The sequence below is a fragment of the Pseudorca crassidens genome, chromosome X, assembly GCF_039906515.1.
Source record: "Pseudorca crassidens isolate mPseCra1 chromosome X, mPseCra1.hap1, whole genome shotgun sequence".
Lineage (NCBI taxonomy): Eukaryota > Metazoa > Chordata > Mammalia > Artiodactyla > Delphinidae > Pseudorca > Pseudorca crassidens.
Window position 1 is genome coordinate 37,896,241 of NC_090317.1, and position 20,538 is coordinate 37,916,778.

At 38.2% G+C, this 20,538-nt stretch overlaps 1 protein-coding gene across 1 annotated transcript in view; it reads left to right on the plus strand.

Moving 5' to 3' along the window:
* Positions 1-20,538, plus strand: part of GUCY2F (guanylate cyclase 2F, retinal) — a 78,634-nt gene that overhangs the window by 29,150 nt on the left and 28,946 nt on the right. The window contains exons 7-9 of the mRNA XM_067722691.1: positions 2,006-2,137; positions 7,401-7,490; positions 18,527-18,703. Coding sequence (XP_067578792.1) covers positions 2,006-2,137; positions 7,401-7,490; positions 18,527-18,703 — 399 coding nt within the window. The remainder of the gene's footprint in view (positions 1-2,005; positions 2,138-7,400; positions 7,491-18,526; positions 18,704-20,538) is intronic.

A 20,538-nucleotide genomic window follows, 5' to 3' on the forward strand; every position in this document is an offset into this window, starting at 1 on the left:
TTCTCCTCCTTCTCCTCCTCCTCCTTCTCCTTCTCCTTCTCCTTCTCCTTCTCCTTCTCCTTCTTCTCCTTCTCCTTCTCCTTCTTCTTCTCCTTCTTCTTCTCCTTCTTCTCCTTCTCCTTCTCCTTCTCCTTCTCCTTCTTCTTCTCCTTCCCCTTCTCCTTCCCCTTCTCCTTCCCCTTCTCCTTCCCCTTCTCCTTCCCCTTCTCCTTCTCCTTCTCCTTCTTCTTCTTTCTTTGCTATATTGGCCCAGGTGGAAAGGGATGGCATTACCTAGAAGAACATAGCCCTTGGCCTCCAGATCCTTTGTGGCACTTGGCTTGTATCATGGGTTCTTATGGAAGAAGATAAGGGGAGCATATATTTTCCTTAACTGCTGTGTAGTCACAAACTTGCAGCTGGCTGTGTCTAATCAGTCAAGAAGCCAAGGCAAGAATTCCATCCAAATGGAATGTCTGAAAGTGTAAACTCTTGGTGAATAAAAAATTAATTCAGTCTAGAAGAATTGGCAGGTCAGTAGAAGTCAGGTCAGGAAAGGAAGTTTTTAGAAGAAAGTGAAGCTGAAGCCCAAATATATGTGGATTTTGGCAGATTCTCTTGCTTTCTCCTTTGCCCTTCATGGAGAGGTTTATATCTCAATATACAGATCTAGGTGCTCCTGCTGAGATATGAAAATAAAGAATGAAAGGGAAGTGGATTCCTCTCTGGCCTTGCTCTGTTGAGGAGAGTTCAGGTTGATGCAAGGGATATGTGAAGAGTCGTTTTCCACCTTGTCTGAATCTTGAGCTGTTGGGACTTCAACACATTAGGGGCTAAGTATAGTTTACTATTGCCTTGGAGCTTTGTGATTGTCTTGTCTTGGTAGAATGAACTGAACTCGGGGCTAAATCAACTGGTGATCTTCAGTTTATCAAAGACTGTTAAGGGCAGAGTGTGTGAAACTACTTAAGATTAATTTTTATTGGCAAGCAAGAGAGAAACAAAGCATGATGTGGTACAAAGAACACAAGACTGGAAACATAACATCTACGTTCCTCTTCCAGTCCCTAAGTCCTTCTCTAGGTCTCTGTTTCTTCATTGTAAAATGAGAGTGTTGGAGTTGGTGGTGGGGAATGGCCTAGACAATACCAAATGTAACTGCTAACTCTGAATTGCTATAATTTTAAGAAAGGTATATTTAGAGAAGTGGAGAAGGATATGAGGAACTTGTTGACTTATTATTTCTTCATATGAAGTACATCTGCCGGTTCAGTTGAAGATATTAAGTTCAGTTGAAGATGTTCAATTTTAAAAGTTAACACAGATTGGAGATAACCCTTCCTTTTGTCATTCAACTGTACACTTCCTAGCCCTCTCTTATCAGACTTATGTGTACTAATTAACAAATAAAGGAATAAGAAATTTGGCCTATTTAAACATCAGACTTATAAATCATGGGCAGATGATCTTCTCACTCTCTACCATCTTATAGCTTTCTGAGATATCTTCTGCCATTAATCTTGCCTGCACAAAAAAGGATGCCATTCAAGATGGTATAACATAAAGAGCTAGGCCTAAGAGCCAGAACAGTGGGATTCTGTCCTAATTTTTCCATTGATTTTTTCAAAATGTTAGATTCTCATCTTTTTCTCATTTTTGTCTATAAAATGAGGGTCCCAAATTAAATTATGACAGGCGTTCTTTCTTGTCCCCCAAAATCCATGGCGCTAATCTTCTCTAGGAGATGGAAATATCTGCAAAGCTTTGCCTTTCTTTTGTGGTATATGGAGGTGAATTGTGGTATACGGAGGTGAAGCACAGAACCAATCCTAGCATTAAAAAATGCTGGGGATAGGAAAAATTAATCAATCTCAGGTTTATAGAGCTCAACTCATAGAGTTACTCGATTAGGAATTAAAAAAGAAAAAGAATACCATGTAAGCATAGTGTCTATACCATAGCTCAATGCTCTGTCCTTAATCACGATAATTTTGTTCATAGACTTTCTTTTCTAATCCTTTCACAGAGAGGAAGTCGTGTCAGTGTAAGCTTCCAGATCACGTCGGAGGTCCAAAGTGGAAGGTACCCAAGGCTCTCCTTTTCTTCAGGGAGTCTAACTCCAGCTATCTATGAAAACTCCAACATAGCAATTTATGAGGTAGGATATCCAACAGCTATCTAATCTGCTGCCTTCTTGGGTTTTAAATTGAGACAGTGACGTAGGACTTACTTAGTCTTTGTGCCAAAATATTGAGGCCTTTGGTAAGTCTTTCCTTTTGATAAGTTTTTTTGTCCATTATCCCCTTACAGACTTGTTTGGTTGACATTTTTGACGATGATTTTCCTCGGCAGCTAATCTACTTACTTCCAACTTCATTGATCTTTCAACACCATGTATTTACTATGAATGCAGAAAAAAGTTTGTGAGGCCCAAACACTTAACCATGTCACTTATTCCAGAAGACATAGATATAATAATAGAAGAAATGACTTCCTGAGTGAACTGTTTGTGATGGGATGTCTAGAGACATGCTTATATAGAGTAAGGCTTGGGGCAAGCTCTTCCCTTCAAATACTGCTTGTTCTTCCTTTACCTGTTATTCTCTGATATTACTGAAATCTTTAAAAAATTATTCATTTCTTTCCTTTCCTCAGCCTGTACTTCCTCTTGCAGTAAAAGGTTACCTTCTGATGTCTAAAATAGAAATCCTTTTTATTTCACTTAAATTTCTGTCTTTCAAGCTTTAAGAGACCACCCCCAACCCCTTGTTCTAAGATACTGGAATTTGGCAACCAGAACAAATCTTGCATCAGTTAGAGAGACGAACTGTTTCTTCTCAGCAGGAAAGAGTTAAGCAGGGGGTAAAAGGGAAACTAGACTGCCTTTCTGTCCCTCCTAAGTAAGGCCTTCCCAGTATGGTTTCCTTGTTTTGTTTGAAGGTACTCCCCAAAGCAGCAAACACTCTCAACTTCAATAGTAACTACAAAGAAAGTCCAAAACAGGCCAGAATGAGTTTTTAGGTTGTCCACCATTGGATTTTCCAAGTGAATGCTCTCCTTCATTGGATAAATAATTTATAGCTACATAAAAACACCAAGATTAGCGTGGCATATATTTTCTCAGTGTACCTGAAGTGTGTTGACTTAAATTTGGAGCAGGAAACCTCTGGATCTTGCCTTGAACTTAATTTAATCAAAGAGGAGATTTGATTCAAATGTAAACTTGAGGTATTGGGGAATTGACAGTTCTACTCTCTCAAAGACCAAAGGCAAGATAATCTCAAGATAATCTTCTGAATGTCAAATGGAATGGGGCTGATGGCTTTACAAATATATTGACATCTCTAAGATTCTGAAGTAAATCTCAATACCTATGGCAGTCTCTTGGTTTTTCATCTGTAAATTGAGGGGCTGAACTAAATTCTTAAACTTGGCTGTTCATTAGAATCTCTGTGGGAAACTTAAAAAAATACCTATGCCCAGGCATAGTAACTCTGATTCATTTGGTATGGGGTGGACCCAGGCATTGGTATTTCTTTTAAAAGTTCCCCTATATGTGCAGCCAGGGTTGAGAATTGCTGAACTAAGAGTAAGGCCTCTTCTGGCCCAGATATGCTATGAATCTCTGATTCTGTGGAAGAATTTATGTGTTTAATTGTGGTATGTTTTATTTGGTGGAGCTGGAAGGTGATAGTGTAGAATTAAGAAGGGAGAAAATAAACATCTGTATGTAATTGGCCTTTAAGAATTTGTCAGATATTTCCTCACTTTGGAAGGAAGCAGACAGTTGAGTTAGTTCCCATAATGCCTGTTGTTGGTCAGTCAGATCATGGGTGTCTCTGAACTGTGTAGGCCAAAGGAGGACTTTATCTGCACAAAAGGAAGGTGTTAGTGAGAATGATACCACGCCATGAGGTCAAGATTAGGCTGATGGCAGGGTGTAAAGGAAGACAGTTGAAGCTAGAAAACTGCCTAGCTAGAGCTAACGGGGACTCCGGGAGAGAGCGGTAGTCAATCGAATCAACAGACCAAAGAAAGAGGTCCAGTGTGCCTTCTGAAACAGCCCTCTATTAGGAATGTTTTAAAGATTCATTATCTAGTTTCTGTTTAGAATAAACCGAATTTTCATAAGAATTTTTACTGGAAGGTGTGGAAGTTCCAGACAATGTGCCTGGAGTAGCAGATACCTAATAACAGAGGACAGGCTTCTTTAGGACATGCCATAACATTGTAATACACTGACACAGATTCACACTTCGTTGGGACACACAGATGCATAGCCTTCGGAACTGTACAGGAAAATCAGCCCTTATCTCAGAGATACTCTGTGAGATGTAAAAGGAAAGCCGGCTGAGCAGACTGCTGGGGAAAGAGCAATGACTGGCCGATGCAATGGGGACATGTCGGGATCTGTTCTAATAGCCACAGTCTAGGGGAGAGGGGGTGAGGTGGGCAGTAGTGCAACCCTGACACACTCAGAGAGAACCAACTGAACTGATCCTCCCTTTTCATTCTCTGACTCCTTCTGTCCCTCAACCTCTTTCTGTGTTTTGCTCTTTGTCTCATTTCTGTCCTCCCCCGCATACCCTCCCCATTCATCTCTCTTTTCCAGAGCCTTTTTTTCTATCTTCCCACCTTCTATATCCCATATAGCTCTCTCTCCACTCCTCTCCTTTGCACCAACCATCTTTTCTCTCTCATCACAGAATTGGATCATCAAAGCTGAAAAGGACCTTAGAAATCATCTAAGTCGTCCAGCTCTATCAGTGAGGAAACTGAGGCTCAGGTCAATGAGGTAGCTACCCTAAGACCACCCCTGAATTTGAGGCAAAGCCAGGTCTAGAACTTAATTCTCTTGACTCTTAGTTAATACAACAGGGCCTTAGTGCAAAACTGATGGACTTTAAATTACTTCTAAAAACTTTAGTGGATAGAGTTTGATGTTTCTTCCTCTTAATTAAAAAGTGAATGATGAGTGAAGTATTTTATCATTCTTTCTCTTAAAAGAAAAAACAAAACAAATAGTGCATGCACGGTAAAGATAAAACCGGCCCATATCCTCCCTTTTCCTCATTACTCATAAAGTAGGATACACACAGACTTAATAAACATTTGCTTATAAAGTTCATGAGAATTGTTTAAATCTTGAAACAAACACACACAAATCCCCCAAACCAAAGAAAGCCCATGGGAGGAAAGAGCAACAAAGTGGGAGATGGAAGACCTTGGTTCTGTTACTACCTAACCTTCTGACCTTGGGCAAGTCATTTAATCTCTTCAGGCTTCAATTACTTTAAATATGAAGCCCTCAAATTTGGTGATTTGGGAGGAAAAAAAAGCTCTGCTTAACTACTTGTAAAAGTTAATAAGCAAGAGAGAAAGCGGACCCATATCTGCAATAGGGCGGACTCCAGGAAGAAGGTATTAGGCACTGGCTATAGGCAGAGTCAGGGCTGCCAGTACTGATATTCAGGCTGTACACTGCACAAGGGAACCACTTCTAAGAGGGTACTATTCACATTGTAGACATACAGTAACGTATATGAGAGTGGTGCAGGAGTGAGCAAAGAGATTCTGGCCTCTCAGCCTAGTTCTGGAATGAGGTAGCGGACCTGACAAAGAGGCCTTACCTGGCAGGCAGGGCTTGGTGGTACGCAGAATACTGAAGCTGCTAGTGGAGTGTTTTCCCTGGTGTCTGGAGGATGTATGAGTCAACGAGAGTGTGGTACATGCACAGATATATACAGCTGGGGCTGCTGCCCAACATCACAGGGCTGCCACAGGCTGCAAAATAATATTCTCACATTATTTTTTTACTTGAGGGAAAGCACCCTTTGCTAATTAGCACAAAGTTGCCGTAGAAGCTAGCGGTGACCATGGTCCATGTAATATAATTGCAAACGTGCTGGGAAGGCTTTACTATATACACATCAGTGTATAACCCACACATGGGCTGACTGTAAATTCCCAGTTAGAGTTTATTCTTTCAGATTCAACCTCAGCCTTTGATCTCTCTAAAGGGCAAAATCCTTTAGATTTTGTGGGGCCTTACGATGGGCCTTTCTAACCAGTTCCTAAGTGACTATGATGTAACTGGTCTAGGGCCACACTCAGGGAATTGCTGGGCAAGAGACCAGGAAAGCTGCCTTTGGTACTTTGACCAATCTGCTACAGACAGGCACTGGTCCTGGACTACCTTTCTGAATTTTGTGGGCGTGAGCCTGGCTGGCACAGTTTTGTTCAGCTGCTGAAGGTCTCTAGAAGCCATTTCCTAGTTAAAGGGTTTTGAGCTCCTTGGCCAGAAGATACCCTCTAACACCCAGTACGGCGAGTAACTCAGATGCCTGCAGCTCCCATTATTAGCCTTTGCCTCCGGCTGGTCTCCAGATGTAGTGCCACAGCTGGATATATTCCATAATAAGATAGTGGCTACACTCTCTTATTCTCGGAATTTGACTGTACAGAGCTCTCTGCTTTATTATCTCTACTTGGTGACAAATTGGTGCAGCCTGAAATGGAATCTCCAGACTATAGGTAATAGACGTGAAAGCACTTTGAAGAGGAGAGAGCGCTGTGCAAATGTAAGGCATTATTATTATTATTACAGAGAAAAAGGAATCTGTGTGTTGCTTTTTTCAGATTTGGGCTGGACAGAAACTAAATAGGGCTTGGTGACTGACGAATCCTTGAGGCTATGCACGTAGAAGAAAATTATCTATCAGGCACTGGCGTTAAAGTGAAGACAGTAAAATAATTGTTGTTTTTGACTTGACAGCAGCCTTAGAAATAGCTGTTTTGTGCTTAAAAAGTCAGAAATAGACTTCTGAAAGAGTCTAGATTACTCTATTACTATGGTAGTACATTTGTACATCCAAATAAAAAATGTTTAATCGATGTTTAAGCCAATCAGTTTATGATTAAAGCATAACAGGCTCCCCAAATGACCTGTCCCACAAGAGAAAAATGGATCAAGGTAAATGCAGGAAACATTTGCTGCACTACATCTCCTGCCCTACATCTCTCGACATAGACGCCTCAAGGCAGTGAGAATTGCAACCACTAACCATCACCATTAATCGCAGGAAACCTGGTGCTACGTCACTTAGCTATGAATGAGTGAAATGACCCGGGACTTTCTGCAGTTAGTTAAGGAAGTCGTTGCAGAGAGCAGTATCACTCCTTTGATGGCATCTGCATCCCTGCAATTGTTTCCCTGCTTTAGTTAATTGGAACTTTAACTTCTCTGTGTGACCTCCTTTTTAGCTCTGAATACAGAATGTCCATGGGGTGGAGGGTGAGAGAGGAGGAACAACGCTTGTTTAGGTTGATGGTCTAACTATAGACTCTTCATGTGGAAGGGACATTGCTCTAAAGCTGCTGGCAACTAAGGCTCACCAACAATCTTTACCTTTTCTTTCTAGGGTGATTGGGTGTGGCTGAAAAAGTTCCCCTCTGGAGATTTTGGAGACATTAAATCCATCAAATCAAGTGCAAGTGATATGTTTGAAATGGTATGAGAAACCCTCTCTTATATATATTCCCACTGAAACCACCAATCGTTTCTCCAAAGTAACTAATACCAGCTGTTAGGAAGATCCTTTAACAGATCAGTGCAGGGAAACTATAAGGTAGCTACTGACTCATTACGACCGTATGATGCAATGGCAAAAGTATGGGCTCCGGAGTCAGAAAGACATGAAGGATTCACTTCTCAGCTCTACCACTTAAGAGATATATTAACTTGGAAAAGTCACCTAAACTCCCTGAGCTTTACTTTCCTTATTTGTAAAAGGAGTATATTAATGTCTACTTCCCAGGGTTGAGATAATACACGTAAAACATCTTGCACATTTCCTGACATATAGCTTCTTTGTAAAATGGTAGGTATCTGATTATTATTAAGTACATATCCCATAATCATTCAAAATCTCCGTTTGCCAGGCCTGGAAAAGTCATCTGGTAATTTCTATTTACATAAGAAAAATGGTGATTTCCCAATGCCACCAATTATATTAAAAAAGTCCTTGGGGGCTTCCCTGGTGGCGCAGTGGCTGATAGTCTGCCTGCCGATGGAGGGGACACGGGTTCGTGCCCCGGTCTGGGAAGATCCCACGTGCCGCGGAGCGGCTGGGCCTGTGAGCCATGGCTGCCGAGCCTGCGCGTCCGGAGCCTGTGCTCCACAACGGGAGAGGCCACGACAGTGAGAGGCCCGCATACCGCAAAAAAAAAAAAAAAAAAAAAGTCCTTGGATAGTTTGTTTAAGGAAGCAGTCTGTACATAAGGCAGAGATGATGATGCTTCCTCTCAAACCATTTAAAATTGACTCCTCCTTGAACTTTGAGTTCATAAAAGATTTACGGAGACTGTCTCTGGTTCCTTCAGACTCATGAAAGTGGGATTTCTAGAAGATAATGATATATTTCTTCACATTTATGAATCAGGCAAGTTCAAATCAATCCAATAGGTTTGAATGAGACACCTGCTACATCCAGACTGCTGTACAAGTGAGAAAACAAGGGAAATGGGGAAATGGAAGAGGTGCAGCCCATGAGGGACCCAATGTGCCTCATGGATCAGAATGAGATGTTATGATTTGGTATTTCCCTTACATGTGGTGCTGATGCCTGGAGCTGAAGGAAAAATAATGAGAGATGAATCCAGAAGGGGTGACTAAGGTCAGAGCTAGAATAAGCAGTCCCACACTGGTTTGATGATCTGGGATGCTAAACAGAGAGCTAGATCCAAAGTATGGAGCCAAACGATGCCAAACCTGGGGCAGCTGATAAACTAGAAGTATGGAAATAAGAAGACCCAAGGTAGAGTGTGTCCATGATACCTTTTTTTGGGTAATTTAAAATTTTGACATAATTTCAAACTTGCAGCAAAGCTGCAAGAATAATTCAAGGAACTACTGTATATACTACCCAGATTCAGCAATTGTTTACATTTTTCCTAGTGCTTTTCATTCTCTATTTATAAATTTAGGTACAGTCGGCCTTCAGAGTCCATGTGTTCGGCACCCCTTGATTCAACCAACTTCAGATTGGTTGAATCTGCAGCTGCAGAACCCACGGATACGGAGGGCCCACTGTACTATTTTATTTTATTTTTGTTTTTTTTAAGTTGACAAGTATTTATTACATTGTTTGATAACAACCAATATTATGTGTTAACTATTATTTTTTTAAAGGATAAAATCATGATTCTCGCACAAATACAAAATGAATACATGTCAAAGGTTTTGTTTAAATCATTAAATATATAAGGGAATCAGGAAGATATTACAACCACTTCAAGGGAGAATTCAAAGTACTGCTGTATCATTTTATATAAGGGACTTCAACGTCCATGGAGTTTGGTATCCTCCTGGGTTTGGAATCAATCCCCAGTGGATACTGAGGGTTGACTATATATTCTTTTTTTCTCAACCATTTGAGAGTAAGGTGTAGACATCATGCCATTTTACCTCTAAATACTTCAGTGTTTATTTCCTAAAAACAAAGACATTCTTGTATATAACTATGGTATCATCATCAAAATCAGAAAATTTAGCATTGATACAGTAATATTATCTAAACTACTGCTCATACTTTAATTTTATCATTAGTCATAATACATTATAGCTAATTTTTCCCTGGGCCAGCTTCCAATCCAAGTTTGCACATCGTAGTTGGTTGTCATGTCTTTTTAGTTGCCTTTAATCTGAAACAGAGTCTCAGCTTTTTGTTGTTGTTGTTTTTCTTTATCTTGATATTTTTGGAAGAATTCAGCTGAGTTATTTTGTAGATGGTCCCTCAATTTGGGTGTTTTCCATGTTCTTCTGGTTAGATTTAGGTTATGCATCTTCAGCCAGAATGCTACAGAAGTGATGCAGTGTTCTTTTCAGTGCTTTGTATTAGGAAGCACATAATGTTGGTTGTCCCATTATTAGTGATATTAACTCTTATTGCTTGGTTTAGGTGGTGTCTACCAGATTTTGCCACTGTAGAGCTACTGTTATTTTTTTCCTCATTGTAATTAATACATAATTTGTAGAGAGATCATTTGAGTCTGTATAAATAGCCTGTTTTTTTGATCAAATTTTTACCTACTAATTTTAGCATCCATTGATGATTCTCTAACTCTAGCATTCTTTCTATGTTTATTTGTTGGCTCTGTATTGTAAGAAAGAGCCTTACCTTCTCTACCGTTTATTTATTTATTCATACATTTATACCAGTGGTTTTAATTTTATTCAATTATCTATCTATCATCTATCTATCATCCATAATACCTCCAATTGTAATTGAATGCCACAGAGTTCATTCTATCCTTTCCCTTTCCGTATTTGTAACTCCTTTCTCCAACAGTTAGAAAACTGGCTCCCATTATCCTCATGACATCTTTTTGTGTCCCCTTACTAACTTGTGTTACTATGTCAGGTGCAGATAGTAACTCAATTCTAGGGTGAAGGCCAATTTTCCAGAATTTACCATGTGAAAGGCCCTAATTCCTTTCTAGTACTTTTATGAAGCAGGAAGTGGATCTGACGATGCTATCACTGTGAGTCTAGCACTGCTTTGACTACTATGTGCCTTCATGATTTTAAAATTTTGGGACTGAGTATCAGGGGCCAGACTGGAGAACACATCTTGGTGAGCCAGCTATAGAAGGGAGTCGTGTACAGTCAGATAGATATTCCTTAAAGGGAAACAGCTGGAGTCAGAAGGCCAAAGGACTGATGACTTCCAACATCTTTTAGGGTCCCAACTTCTCCAAAGACGTATGCAGGAAAATCAGGCTGTATCTGTCTCCCAGTCTCATGTTCTTTCCCATCATCTGGAACTGAGTGGCATACTCCTTGTACCTTCTAATACCTTGGCTATTTAGTTCCTTGCCATATAATCTCTAATCATCTTCTCTTCCATTTCACTTTGGCCATCCACTACTATCATTATACCTCGGGGTTTGTCATTATCTATAATTGCTACTGAAAATGCTTCACTTCCAAAATCATAGATTCAAACATCACACTCTCTGACTATAGCCTTCTCTTCTTTCAACTGTGCCTATATTTTACATTGGGTCTTCCTGTCTACTGACCTCTACTTTCTCCCATCCCACAAGCCCTTCTTTTATCTTCTTTCATGCCCACCTTAGATTTCATAGTTGACCGTTTGAACACATTCTTATTTCTGTCTTTTTGGACACACATAAAACTCATATTCAGGATGACCCTAACTCTTAACTTTCTTTGTGCCTGCATCTGAACAGCTGAGTATTATGGCAGAAAGTCATGCAACAAGGTATATTGTTTCCATCTTAAAATGTCCCTTAAAATTATCCTTTAAGTCCATTATAATACTTCATTAGTTAATTCACTTTCTACAACCTGTATTTCAGAGCTTCTCCATTTTCCTTAAAAGTCCAATGTTCTCTTCCTCTATTTTTACTGTTACCATCCTGGTCCAAGCCACCGTCATCACCCACTAGAGCTACGGCAATTGTCTGTTGTTTTTTTTTTTTTTTTAAAGAGACAGTTTAGTTTTTAGAGAAGTTTTAGGTTCACAGAAAAATTGAGCCTCCCCCACTATCAACATCCTGAACCAGAGTGGTACATTTGTTATAATCCATGAGCACACATTGACACATCATTATCACTCAAAGTCCATAGCTTACATTAGGGTTCAGAGGGTAGTACATCCTGTGCATTTTGACAAATGCATAATGATGTATCTACCATTATAGTAACATACAGAATAGTTTCAATGCCCTAAAAATCCTCTATGCTCTGCCTATTCACACCTTCCTCCCCATAAACCCTGGCAACCACTGGCAATTGTCTTTACACATACCCACTTTTATCATTGTCAAATCTTTTCTCCACATTGCAATCTGAATCAAAGTCAAACCTGATCTTGTCAGTTCTCTGCTTGAATCTCTTTAATTAGATTCCTATTGTTCTTCTCTTTGTGTGGAGATTTTAAATTACAGATTCAATTTCTTGAATAGATATTGGACTATTCAAACTTTCTATTTCTTCTTATACCTGTTTCAGTAAGTTATGTCTTAAAAGGAAGTTGTCCATTCCATATATGTTGTCGAACTTACTGGCATAAAGTTGTACATAATATGCTCATGCAATCTTTTAAGTAGCCTTAGGATCTGTAGTGATGCTCCCATTTTCATTTCTGATAATGACAATATGTGTTTTCTCTTTCTTGATCAGTTTTGCTGGAAGATTATCAATTTTATTAATCCTTTCCAGAAATCAACTTTTGGCTTTGTTGATTTTTCTCTGTTGTATGTCTGCTTTCTATTTCATTGATTTGTATTCTGGTTATTTCTTTCCTTCTAGTTTCTTTGCTTTTAATTTGTTGTTCTTTTTCTAGTTTTTTGAGCTGGAAGTTTTTATAGTTGATTTTAACCGTTCTTAGTTTCCAATACAGTCACTTAAAGCTAGAAAACTTCCTTTAAGTACTGCTTCAGCTACATCCTGGAAGTTTTTCTTTTCTTTTAAAAAACTTTTATTATAGAAAATAACAAACACACACAAAATAAACAGAATGATATAAACAAACTCCATATGCCCGTCACCCAACTTCAACAATTATCAACATTCTACCATTATTATTTCATCTCTACCTCCACCCACTTCTCACATCTCTAACTTGGTTATTATTGTTGTTATTTTGCAGTTCTGTATTTCTGAGGTACAATTACACGCATTGAAATGCTCATATCATAGATATATAATTTTGATGAAGAGATATGCCCATATAATCTAGACTTCTATTATGATATAGAATAGGGGTCGGCAGAGTTTTTACATCCTGGCCTGTTTTTTACATCCTGGGAGCTAAGAATGTTTTTTACATTTTTTAAGGGTTGTAAAAAAAGAAAACAAAGATTATGCAACAGAAACTATACATGATCAGCAAAGCCTAAAATATTTACTATAGGTACAGAAGAGGATTGCTGACCCCTGATATAAAACATTTCTTTCTCTCAAGAAAGTTCCCTTGTGTTCATTAGTAAATTATTGCGTCCCCCCCCCCCCAACCAAAGAAAACCACTGTTCTGGGTTTTTGGTCTATCTTGCATTAATTTTGCTTATCCTATAACCTCATATAAGTGGAATCATACAGCATACTGACTGATTCATTCGTGTTATCGTGTGTATAAATAGCTTGCTCTTTTCATTGCTGAGTAGTAGTCAATTGCATGAATATAACACAATGTAATTATCTGTTTTCCTGCTGATGGGCATTTAGGCTGGTTCCAATTTTGGCTATTGTGAAGAAAACTGATACGAATATGCTTTTTATGGACACATATTTTAATTTCTCTTGGGTAAATACCTAAGAGTGGAATTTCTATGTTAAAATATAGTATATGTTTAACTTTATAAGACACTATCAAACCTTTCCTAGTTTAATTTCCTACACGCTAGTTATGAGAGCTCCCTTTACATCATCACCAATGATGTAGTCTTGTCAGTCTTTTTGGTTTTAGTATTCTAGTAGGTTTCTATGGGTATCTCATTGTGTTTTTTTAATTTTAAATTATGATAAAATGACAGAAATTACCATCTCTAAGTGTTGAGTATATTCACATTTTTTGGCAACAGATTGTCACAGCTTTTCTCTTGCAAAGCTGAAACTCTGTACCTACTAAACAAAACTCTCCTTTTCCCCACTCACCCTCAACGCTTGATAACCACCATTCTATTTTCTGCTTCTATGAATTTGACTACTTTAGATACCTCTTTTTGTCACTGGCTTATTTCTCATAGTATAATGTCTCATTGTGTTTCGAAAAGACATTTTTTATTTACGTATAATTTGATGAATGAATTATCTGTTCAGTGAATTTTGATAATTGCATATATTGCATATATCTGTGTAACCACTGCCCAAAACAAGATACAGAATATGTCTATCACCCCAGAAAGTTCTCTTGTTTCCCTTCTCAGTCATTTCTTTTATCCCAGAGGCAATCATTGTTCTGATATCTATCATCATGAATTAATATTTTTTCTGTTCTTGGATTTCGTATAAGTGGAATGATAGACTATATACTCTTTTGTGCCTGACTTTCTTCTCTCAACATAGTATTTTTAAGATTAAATCCACGTTTTTGCAGGTATCAGTAGCAGTTCACTTTTTTAAATTTCTGAGTAGTATTTCATTTTATGAATACATCACAATTTGTTTATAATTTTCCTGTTGATGAACATTTGGCTGGGTTTCCAGTTTTTTGGAGTTATGAATAAGACAACTATAAATATTTGTTTAATTAAGAAAAAACACATAACATAAAACTTACCATCTTTATTTTTAAATGTACAATTCAGCAGTGTTAAATATACTTGCATTGTTGTTAAACACATCGCCAGAACTTTTTCAATTTGCAAATATAAAACTCTGTACCCATTAAATAGCAGCTCACTTTTTTCCCCTCCACCTATTCTGGGTTAACCACCATTCTACTTTCTGTTTCCACGAATATGACTACTTTAGACACCTTATATAAATGGAATAATATAGTATTTGTCTTTTTGTGACTGGCATATTTCACCTAGCATAATGTCTTCAAGGTTCATCCATGTGGTAAAGTGTGAATAGATTTCTTTCCTTTTAAAGGCTGAACAATATTCCATTTTATGTTATTCATTCATTTCTTGATGGACATTTGGGTTGCTATGAATATGGGTGTGCAAATATCTCTCTGAGATCCTGCTTTCAATTCTTTGGATATATACCCAGGAGTGGAATTTCTGGATCATATTGTAGTTCTATTTTTAATTTTTTGAGGAACCTCCATACTGTTTTCCATAGCAGTTGCATCATTTTACAATCCTACCAACAGTACACAAGAGTTCTAATTTCTCCACATCCTTGTCAACACTTGTTACTATCTGGTTATTTTTTTTTAATTTAGTAACCACCCTAATGGGTGGGAGATGATATCATATCGTAATTTTGATTTGCACTTCTCTGATGATTAGTATGTTGAGTATTTCTTCATAGGCAACTATAAACATTTTTGTCCAAGTATTGATATTTTTGTGAACATATATTTTCACTTCTCTTCAGTAAATGCTTAAGAATAGACAAACTGAGTCATAGAGTAGATGTACGTATAACTTTATATGAAACATCCAAACAGGTCTCCAAATTGGTTACAATATTTTACACTCCTGTCAGAAATGTACAAAAGTTCCAGTTGCTTTAAATTCTCAGCAACATTTGTCTTTTTGATATTTGCCTTTCTACGGTGTATAAAATGTTATCTTATTGTGGTTTTAATTTGCATTTTCTTGATGACTAATGTTATTGAGCATCTTTTCATGTGTTTATAATTCATTTGTATATCTTCTTTTGTGAATTGTCTGTTCACATTTTTTCCCATTTAAAAAAATTGAGAGTTTTGCCTTTTAATTGTTGAAATGTAGACGTTCTTTATATAACCTTCCTTTGGTCAGGTATATGTTTTACAGTATTTTTTCTCAGTCTGTGGATTGTTTGTTTAATGGTTTTGATGAGCAAAATTTTTAATTTTGAGGAAATCCAATTTATGATTTTATTTTGCGGCTTGAAAATCTTTGCCAATTCCAAGATTTTAGATTTAGGATTATGATCCATTTTGAATTAGTTTTTGTGTATGGACTGAGATAGTGGTCATGGTTAATTTTTTTTTCCTTAGCGATATCCAGTGTTCCAGTAACAATTATTTTAAAAAGGCTTTCCTTTCTCCACTTAATTAACTTTTCAACTTGGTGAAAAGTTGACTGACTATATATGTGTGGGTATATTTTTAGACTCTGTACTCTATTTCACTAACTCATTAGTGTACCCTACTGCCAATATCACACTATCTTGATTATCACAGCTCCAGAGTAACTCCTATAGTTAAGTGGTATAAGCTCCTGCAAATTGTTCTTTTTCAAGATTGTTTTGGATAGGGTAGTTTATTTTAATTTTCAATAAGTTCTTGAATAAACTTGTTCATTACTTCAATAAAGCCTTCTGGAATTTTTCATAGGGGGTTATATGAATTTATAAATCAATTTAGGGAAAATGGACATCTTAACAATACTGAACCTTCCAGTCCATTAATGTGGTATAGATCTTCATTTATTTAAGTTTTCTTTAACTTTTCTCATCAATGTTTTGATGCTATTATACAATATTGAGTAGAAATGGTGAAGGAAGACATCCTTGTCTTGCTCTTGACTCTAGAGGAAAAGAATTTAATGTTTTACTCTTGGGTTTGATGTTACCTGAAGGTTTTTTCACACATGTCCCTTTGACTTCTGATTTTCTGTGAATTTTTTTTTTAATCATGAAGAGGTTTTTGTATATTCTCTGACTGCCTGCATAAGTTTAGATTTTAGGAGTTTAATTATGATGTGTCTAGGTGTAGCTGTCTTCATCTTACCTGACCTCTCTAGTATTTATCACATTTTCCTGAAATTCCTTCTGGCATTTACCTCACTTCCCTGAAACTCTTCCTGTGGTGTTCATAATGTTGTTCTAAATAAGCCTTTCTCCACTTCTCTAGCCTCATTTCTAAGTCTTTATGCAGGATGTTCTTCCTTTTCCCATCTTTTAAATGTTGATATTCACCCCCCGCTTTTCTTTTTATTTTATGTGCTTCCCTTGGGTTATCTCATTCACTCCCATTAATTTCATCTACCATTTACATGTTTACAATTCCCAAGTCTATTTAGCTAGAACACACTATCTCCTTGGAATAGTTCCACCTTGATGTTCCATAGGCACCTCATTCTTAATGTGTCTCAAACTGAATTAATCAGCTGTCCTCATCACCCAGAATTTGCTTTCCCACTGTCTTAGGTCAGATTCTCTAAAAGCTGAGCCTGAGATGGAGATTCTTGTTCAAATTACTCATTGAGAGAATGCTCTCAAGAGAAAAGGAGTGAGGATGCAGGATGAGGCAGAAGCAAAAGCTCGGCAAGTATGTGATCTCAGCTTGAGACTAGCTTCAGTATGATTTTATGGGAGAAATACTGGAGCACAAGTTATACCATGAGTTCCACTTTGAGGTGAGGGAGTTGAACTTTTGTACCTTTCCCAGTCAGTCAATCATTAGCAGAGGTCTGTGGGTGGGCCCTAACCTTTCAAGTAAGATAGCTCCCCTTTGGCTTAGCCTCTAGGACAATTTTCCAGAGAATGGAGCGACTGTGAGTTACCAGCCAACATTTACAGCAGCTGCAGGATGCACTGTAAAGGGGATATAGGTGGGGCACCAACATATCCACTACTAAAACATCCCTGAATTTCTTATATTGATGTATATCACTGCCATCTATCCAGGAATCCAAGTAGAAATCTAGAAGCAAAAATGGAGCCCTTTTCTCTCTCATCCCCCATTAAAAAGTAATAATAATAGATAACAATTATTGAGTGACCGTAATATTAATTTCGAATTCTATAGCACGGTTCTCAAAGCTGCACAGGATGTGGCGCCTGTCTAACTCTCCAGCCTTTTATAAATTTATTTATTTATTTTTGGCTGTGTTGGGTCTTCATTGCTGCACACGGGCTTTCTTTAGTTGTCTTGAGTGGGGGCTACTCTTTGTTGTGGTGTGCAGACTTCTCATTGCAGTGGCTTCTCTTGTTGCAGAGCACAGCCTCTAGGTGCACGGGTTTCAGTAGTTGTGGCACGTGGGCTCAATAGTTGTGGCACATGGGCTCCAGAGCACAGGCTTAGTAGTTGTGGCTCACGGGCTTAGTTGCTCCGTGGCATGTGGAATCTTCCCGGACCAGGTCTTGAACCCTTGTCTCCTGCATTGGCAGGCGGATTCTTAACCACTGCGCCACCAGGGAAGCCTATCTCTTCAGCCTTGTGTCTCATATTCTTTCCTCTGCACTGTGTTCTGGCCACCCTAAACCTGTTGCAATTTCCTCAGCATAACATGCTCTCACTCTCAACCCCTCCCACCATGTCACCTTCACATGGTCAGCTCTTACTTGCGCTTCATGATGGTCTAGACATTACCTCCTCAGGGAAGCCAGATCTCCCAGACTGAATTAGATACTTACCATCTGAACTCTACCAGCATCCCATTCTCCCATAAGAAACCACTTCACAGGGAAATACAGCTGTCAGTTTGTTTGTCTATCACCCTTCTTTAAATGTGAGCTCTTTCAGGATATTGATTTCATTTTGTTTATCTCTATATCACTAGCATGCAGTCCAATGCCTTGGACATTGTTGAGACACACTAAATGCTTCTCACATTAGTGGAAAAAAATGAATGGATACAAAGGTAAAATGTAGTCAAAATTCGAAGTGTTTCTTCTGAAACAAATTTTGTAAGCTTTGGCCTGATGTTTATGTAAGCTATTTATTTTAATAGATGCTGCATAGATGAATATTCACGGAAAGACAATCTATTCCACCTCTTACTGTACTAACCTCTTTAGTATTCCTGGGTCACTGAGCTCCACTCCACAGTGTCCCTAAAGAATCAGGAAGAAGGCCCCAGCTCCAATTGAGACAGAACAGCTGTGACTCTCTTCTCTCCCTCTGTTTCCAGATGAAGGACCTACGTCATGAGAATATTAACCCTTTAGTGGGCTTCTTCTATGATTCGGGGACGTTTGCCATTGTGACAGAATTCTGTTCCCGAAGGAGCCTGGAAGACATACTGACAAATCAGGATGTGAAACTAGATTGGATGTTTAAATCATCACTCCTGCTGGATCTCATCAAGGTTAATGGAAAGACTGAAAATCCAGGATTTTCCCTGTAGATTAGAACTTCAATATTTTGGGATGTTTCACTTGCCTTGGATCATTATGATGCTCTTACTCCTCCACCTTCCTTCCCTGTGTCTGCCCTCACTTCTTCTCATAGCCCTTTTGTCCATATCTGTTATAAGGTCCTGATACAGAAAGAGTTTGCTTGCTCCTCACCTGCTCCCCTGTTTGAGGGCCAGATTTTTGTCTTTACTTCCTATAGCTATTGAGCACTCTTCTGCCTTAAGCAATCCTTTCTTCCATCCCATTTCTCTGCCTTCTGGATGTGGGAAAGTGCTCATTCCCAGGCTCTTTGGTTCTGCTTAGCCCCATCTCCTGGCTTTCACGTTCTAAAAGGTGGTTCAGTCTAGAACTAGGTGATGGGTCTTTGCATAGGTCTATACCATAGGTATAGATGTGGAACTCAGCATGACCAGAAAGCCAAAAGACCATCGGTTCTACCAGGCAGCACCTCCATTCTCAGAGGCAAGGACTGTTAACAGCCAACGGGGTTCACAGATGGGTCCATGGATGGGCTTCAGTGGAGTCTATGAACTCCCTAGAGTGATATGAAAATTGTGTCTGTGTGCACTTGTAGTGGGCTGATTTGGATAGCCAATAGTCATTGAGCTTCCTGCATATTAATCACAGTCTTGACCCTTGTACTGTGGCCTAACTCTTTTCAAGGTAGCTTTATAGACATAATCTCATTCCAATTTTCTATAAAAGAAGTGTGATTATCCTCCTTTTACAGAGGCTCAGAGAAACTAAATGAGGTTTTTGTTATATAGTGTCTACCACACATAGTAGATACTCAATAAACATTTACCAGCTGTCTATTAAGTGGCAGAGCTAATAATAGAATCTAAATCTCTTAATTCCTATTCTAATACTCTTTCCACTCACTCTGTAAGCAAAGTCCCGTGAGTTAAGGGAGAGTCCTCTAAATGAGTCCTCTCAGACCCGTGATGAATGAAACCTAAGCATTAGACACCTAGGGAGAAATCTCCCCCACTATAGACTCTGCTTGGAAGTACTGGGGAGTACAGAATTTCCTAGGGTGCAAGATGTAAAGCATACAAATACAAAGGGGTGTCAGGTGGCAAAGTAGAGCCAGATACTTAAAAGGACTCAGCATAAACAGTCCCGAGATGACTGCACTAGAAAATGGATGTATTTATATGTGAATGATTAAACCCATCTGGTAAAGTCCTGGTAGATCACATTTGAATGTCATATAAGTTTGCCAAGCAAACTGTAGCAGTCAGTATCAGCTTTCTTGCTTTCAGCTTTCTTTTTTATTGTCTATTTTTAATTAAAAATATATAAAAAATAAATTGTATATATTTTATATAATTTTAATATAGTTTATATAAATTCTAAAAATAAGACATTTCTAATTATAAAAATAATGCATTCAATTAAATTTAGAAATCAAGTGATATAAATATATTGGGAAAATACTGACAATTACTCAATCCTCCTTCATATCTTCCCCCCAAATTAATCACTGTTGACAATTTGGTGATTAGCCTTGCAATTCATTTTTCGTGTATTTACATACATTATAGATTTTGTTTGTTGTTTAAAATACATACTGTCACATAGTTCTGCAACTTACTCCTTTTCACTTACTTTATGGCTTAGATATGGTCCCCTATCGGTACACACAAATTGATCTTATTATTTTTAATTGTTGCAGAATATTCCATAGGTTGGATGTACCACAATTTGGACGTCCCTTCTCGATATTTATTATACATCCAATTATATAATATAAAGCAGAGCTGCAAGGAGCATTCTTGTGTAC